Genomic DNA, 6546 nt, shown 5'->3' with positions numbered 1-6546 from the left:
TGCAGTATATTCAGTCCACATAGGAGTTACTTTGTAAATAAGCTGTTTCCCAACACTAAATGAACCTAATAAACATTTTTTCAAAACTATAAGAAGCATTTGTTCAAAGTGTTTTTTTCAAAAAGACATACTGCGAGACAAGCAGAGACTGAGACTTTAAAGATTGCAAACTTTATTGCAACAGCAATATTATGAACTAAATATGAAATGAAATAAATGAAATGAAATAAATGTGAAATAAATATGAACCAGATATTGGTATTACTTAATAAAACTACACAGGTAAAGGAAACGTAACATTCCATTCCATAAAAAGTGTTTAACAAAGTGAAATAACACAGGAAAAAGTATTAAACATGTAAATGTCTTTACCTGTGTAGCTTTACTTATTGACTTTTATTGAGTCAATTCCAATATGTGGTATAAATCTCAAACGAATAGCTGCATCAGAAAAATATCAAAATATTTAACGAAAGAAATGTTGACACGTTGAAAACTTATTTCCACCACTGTATATTCATGACCTGCCAAACCCATGAGTGTTCCCTAAAGCAAAGTCAAACTTGTCTTTAAAGAGTTCATACGACACATGTAGCGGCAACCTGATGCAGTTGACACATGTGTTGGCCATAGGGAACAATGGTGTCGAGGCATAGTCGTCCTCTCCCTTGTGAATGAACTCCACAGAAGGTGTTGGGGAAAAGCCGATGGGTGGCACCACAGAGGCTCCTGTTGCAAAGGCCAATATTTTTTGTAGTTTGGATGGCCCTTCTTCTTCTATACAAAAAAACCGAAAAACAATTTAAGTGGTAGTTGGTCTAATTAACATGTTTATTGAACATCTCTTGAGTTATTATCATTAGCTGATGATGGCATGTATTTGTTGTAGGAAAAACTATTTTTAAAGTAAAAATATAAATAGATGCATCATTTTATGAGTAGTATAAACTATCAATTACCTTCTGCATCCTGGAGATAGTCTCTCCAGAAGATTACAACCATTTCTTCTGCAGTTCTCTTGTTGCTCCCTTCTGGAGAGAGTGGAATGCTGAAGAGATTGTCCATCTGGTCAGCAGTGAGAAGACTTGCCTCATAGCAAAACAGGGGCTTAAAGCTGTCAGGATGTCTCCTGATTTTTTCAAGAACCCCAAGAGTCTTCAGACCTTCACAGAATCTGTAAAAAGTACATGGAAACATTTTACTAATTTTGCATAATTTAAATAGGGTTCCTAATACACTTATGAATTGTCAATTTGTGACTTACTTGTATATACAAATAATAGTTTTTAGTTTTAGTGAAGTTAATCCTACAACATGTTGGTCAATAATTCAAATTCTGATTCCTATTCTGATTAACCTGACGAAATAACCAACACTGAATACCTTTGAAATGGACCTTGGACCCTGTGGACAACCTGAAACATCACTATGTCCTGTACCAGCAGCTCCCTGTCCCTGATTGACTGCACAGGCCTTAGACATCCTGCATTAGCCAGGTACTCAAGTAGAGGTGCCTTTGACTCCTCAAGCTCCTCAACCGTGGTACTTTCAGATACCTAGCATCACAAGGAGCAGCAGGTTGGCTTGTTATGGGGGCTACTTGTTATGCTTATAACTTATTAGTTAAAAAAACAGACACTAGAGGACTGCATAATTACATGATAACAAAAGGTCCCTTAACAGTTGATTGAGGTTCAGGTTTTTTTTCCCACATAGCTACAATGTCACAGAAAACATAGAAATTATAATTGGCTTGTCTGTTGGATTGTGGTGGAATTCAAATTACAACACATGGAAAGTGGGCATTCAGCAATGGACTGGGCAGGACCGATACTGCCTCTCAAAATGTAAAACAGCAAGAGAACATTGTAATATTACCTAATTCTAATGGAATATAACATGTAAAACTACCAACTGACCTTTTTGACTTTCTCAAGGAGTTCTGGGTCAGCTATGTCTTCTACAGCTGGATTTGCTGAACCATCAACAAGAAGCGAAAACACTGTTGGTGACAGGAAGTTTGGTGGTGGACCACCATGCACCAAACTCACTGCAATGGCTCTGCCAGCGTTGTAGTACCGGTCCTCTCTTAGAGCTGCAAAACAATCACATAAAAGGAAATGTAATATTGAAAAATGAGTAAAGACTCATTGCTACATATTATCATGGATTTTATGTGTTATTAAATACATTGTAGATCAGTTTGCATGTAAAAATCACCATACACTAAAATAGCTCCCATTATTAATAAAAAAACAACAAGACATTACCAGTACTGTCAAGAGCAAAGTTCTTGCTGTTTTCTTTTCCCTCAAACATGGCGGATCTGGCAATGGTCTCCATCAGCAGCCTCAAGAATTCCCTCCTTGGCCCTCCTAAATCAATCCCTTCCTCATTTCTCCCCATGTCATCTGAGAACTTCACAGAAATCATCAAGTTTGGGTCGTAGGATACCCTTTGGAAACCCCGCATGGCTCCTTCCCAGACAGCAGAGCGATTTATATTGAACCTGCACTGTCGTTTTGTAATAATTTTGCTTGACAGTTCCAGCAGTATCTCCTGACTCGGGACCTTTTCTGCACTATAAAGACAAAAATTATCAAAAACACAGTAAAGTTACACATTTTAGAATAACCCTTTTTTCGTCATTGCAAGCATCCAAATAATCCTCAATGTGTACGTCACAATAATTTGAAGGTCAATTATCAGATGACATCCTTATTAGTTATCCTGATCTGTCACGCTCGCAGTCTGTGTGAGCTACTCACATTGGACACTCCATACTGGCAATAATGGCCTTGTTTAATTCCTCGTCATCTGAGGAGTCGTCAGGAAGAGTTGACACAAGTGCTAAATATGATGAGTAGTCATCATGGCCGCTAGTCCCATGGTTGCCATCACTCCTTGGAAGCCAGCCTCCATCTTGACTGCTTGTGCCAGGGCCGCCATCCACTCCTTCCACTACTAATCTACTCCTTTTAACAGCACTGGTAGCTGGGTGGTTGGTGGCATCATCATTATAATCATCGTCAATACCAGTGCCAGTGCCAGGATTGCGTTCACCATCAATATTGCCAGTACAGGGATCATTATTTCTCATTGCTCTTGAGGCTGCCCTGGTGGTGACACAGCTGCTCATGCCTGCAGGGATTTGCAGGATTTCACAACAATCCTCATCACTGTCCTTAGCAGTTGATCTGTCAGTGGCAGAAAGTTCACTTTCCTCCTCTGAGTCAGTCTTTGAAACAGAAAGAAAGAAAACCCAAAATGATATATCAAAAGCAAAAAAAGCAAGACTTTGAAATTAAATAACCTTAAATAAAAAACAAGTTATTACATAACTGATTAAAATAGGGAGCCTTTGTTCACACTCTTCTCAATTTAAATTGCTCTATTTGAATTTAATATAAACTTTAAATTGCTATAAGCAGGTAACAGTTAACATTTTCTTTTCAAAAGGTAATTATACTGAATTTAATTAAGTGGTAAAACAAACAAAAAAGCAAACTTACTAAAAGGGTCCTTGATGGTCTTACATACAGGGCTTTGGTTTTAAAAATCTTGTGGATTAGCATCCCATTCAGCTCCTGACCCTCCTGGATCTTAGGGGACACCAACTTATTGCCACAAGACATTACAAGCCGGAGGCTACAAAGAAGATGTAGGATATTACAACAACAAGAAATACTTTACGGCTAAGGGCTTAACAATATGATGTAACAGTATGCTTGTGTTAGTGTGTGTCTGTCTGTCTGTCAGGTTCTTGCTCCTATAAGGTGTGTGACTGAATCCTGTTCATTTTGAGCCAAATTCAACTTTTATGTGTTTTTATAAATGATGATTGCAATTTGAAACTACGTTTTAAAAGTGCTCTTTAAATAAAGATTATTGTATTATTAACAACGCAAGAAGGAAAAAAAAAAAAAGGTTTACCTGACGTCCTCCGGAATATGCTCACCAAAGCCTTGTCTGATACGATCAATAACAGTCCGGTGGTCCCAGGCCTTCTGGAACTCAAAGGCACTGAGGATATGTCCATGTTTGTGTAACCGTACTTTTGGACGTTGTTTGCACACTACATCCAAAGATGGATTGGGGAGTAGTATCACATCCTTATTGAAATGGCCATGCTGCTGTGCCCTAGCTCTGAAATAAGAATGTATTATGCATTATAAGTCTACTATTCGACTACATGAAGGCAGACAGTTAAGTCATACTGCTATAATAAAACAATAATGAGAAAACAGTAAGTCAGGGTACTAAAGTATAATCAGTTTTCCCCTTAATTAAAAACGATAAAACGAGCAAATGTTTTTTTCCCCGTTTTAAACCAAAAATTAAGTGCATCTGGGTCACCAGCACAGGTCTCCTACTGTGAAGGTTATAACCATTTTAATGTTATTATTATTATTGTTATTAATAATAATGATAAAACCAACAATGCTCTTCATTTGGGAAGGAAATAACAGTTTCCACATTATTAATTAATGCCACTGAACTAAAATAATATAACTTTATTTAGCACTCTAGCTAGCTAACTTCCGCTGACTCTGGAGCTAATAGCCTGGTTCTCCTGGCAGTAAAGTTATCTCACATATCATTTTTATTAACTTCAGTCAAGTTTTGTCTCCAATACGCAAGCAAAAGTTGAAAAATTAAAATGACATCAAACCAAAACACTCAAAATGTTGTTTTTTTCGTTTTTGAAGTGAAAACGGATTGACAGTCTGTTAGCAGTGGAAACGATGTTCATGCTAGGCCTATATATAAAGATAATTTCAAACTCCGGATATATATAATTACCTTGTTTTCCTCGTGCCAGATGTCCATGTGCCAAAGCAATGTTGTGCTTGATTACGTGGTGCACAATCTTTCCTAAGAGGAGCTGTAGCTGGCCGCTGGCCGCTGCGGGATGGGAAGAGCGATGCTAGGTGACCGTCCACCGTGTCCTCACCTCGAGTTGGAACGGTCGGTTGCTGCACCATTGTGGTTGCACTTGACAGCGTTCTAATGGTCTCCGCTGAGGCCAATATATTGAGCAACGCTGCTGCCTCAGTTAGGCTACATGCGGGCTGTTGAGAAGACATCGGTGTAGCGAACCAACAAACAATAGTGTTTCGCCTGTATTTTGCAATGCGCTGTTTGTTCTCAACCGTTTCCTGTTTAATTGGAACGCCTTCCGTTTCAAGTGAAACGCCTTCCGTTTCAAGTGAAACGCCTTCCGTTTCAAGTGAAATGCCTTCCGTTTCAAGTGAAATGCCTTCTGTTTCAAGTGAAATGCCTCTCACACAACATACTGAAATTCCTCTCACACAACATACTGAAATTCCTCTCACACAACATACTGAAATTCCTCTCACACAACATACTGAAATTAATATATACATTTAAAAAAATATTTTCACGGGTGTGTGAGAGCGTTTCATATGTGTGTGTGAGAGCGTTTCATATGTGTGTGTGAGAGCGTTTCATATGTGCGTGTGAGAGCGTTTCATATGTGTGTGTGAGAGCGTTTCATATGTGTGTGTGAGAGCGTTTCATATGTGTGTGTGAGAGTGTTTCACATGTGTGTGTGAACGGTATTTCTGAATAATGTCCCTAGGGGCGCCTCATATGTTAATGGGGTTACAGAAACAATCTTAAGTCTAGCTGTGAGTTCATGACGTAGAAATATTCCTGTAAAAAATATTTCAACAGTTACATGCTTAAACCCCTCACATTGTGTGTGTGTGTGTGTGTGTGTGTGTGTGTGTGTGTGTGTGTGTGTGTGTGTGTGTGTGTGTGTGTGTGTGTGTGTGTGTGTGTGTGTGTGCGTGCGTGCGCGTGTGCAGCACCTGTTTCATGAGCTCAGTGATTCCCAGCAAAGCTCCGCCCCTTCTAATCAGCAGACTAAGTGGAAACACCGGTGAGGGTCTGCTGGCTTCACAATGCACTCACACTGCACCAGGAAAATATCACACACATCTATTCGAATGCACTAAAATCACCAATCACCAGTCCTGCATTTAACATCCTACTTGTGTAGAAGTATAGAAGTGTTAGCAACAACTTAACTTTAAGTAGAAGTGTTCCTTTTTCTGAAGGAATGGCCCATGTGAGGGGATACTCATACATTATAATTAAATATAATATGCATGAGTAGCATTTATGTGACTGTTAAGCTGCTTGATGGGGAGCTCATCTTTACCAATAGATAAATCTGGTAAGTTGATATTAAATAATGGGACAGAACTGAAGAAAAAACACATATATATATTTGATATTTTCAAATCGATTGCCTTTTTTCGGGGAAATATCTTAGTGCTTTTTATACAATAGCTTAATTCACAAAAAGAAAGTATCTGAAACTTCTAGATGGTAAACTACACTGAAAACACTGAAATGTTGACCTTTATTAAATGTATCTTGTCAACAAATTTCCCTTAACTGTATTAGATTAGTTGAGAGCGATAATATTAAGTTTAAATAAAAACTATTAGGTTCAACTTAATATTATTGCTTTCAACAAACCTAATATAGTTCAGTGAAATCTGTCAACATAATACA

General features: G+C 38.2%; 1 protein-coding gene across 1 annotated transcript; it reads right to left on the bottom strand.

Annotated features, from left to right (window-relative positions):
* On the bottom strand, positions 1-5108 carry LOC134866889 (uncharacterized). Its single transcript, XM_063887084.1, has 9 exons — positions 4804-5108; positions 3934-4146; positions 3513-3648; positions 2769-3238; positions 2271-2581; positions 1920-2095; positions 1384-1556; positions 960-1174; positions 1-777 (listed from the first exon to the last, which is right to left on the bottom strand). Exons 1-9 carry the CDS (start codon positions 5085-5087, stop codon positions 518-520), a joined length of 2238 nt encoding a protein of 745 aa, XP_063743154.1. The 5' UTR covers positions 5088-5108; the 3' UTR covers positions 1-517.
* Positions 5109-6546: the final 1438 nt, after the last annotated feature.

Source organism: Eleginops maclovinus, chromosome 7 (genome assembly GCF_036324505.1).
Source record: "Eleginops maclovinus isolate JMC-PN-2008 ecotype Puerto Natales chromosome 7, JC_Emac_rtc_rv5, whole genome shotgun sequence".
NCBI classification, from domain to species: domain Eukaryota; kingdom Metazoa; phylum Chordata; class Actinopteri; order Perciformes; family Eleginopidae; genus Eleginops; species Eleginops maclovinus.
Note: the sequence above shows the minus strand (reverse complement) of the source record. Positions and strands in the feature narration are given on the sequence as shown.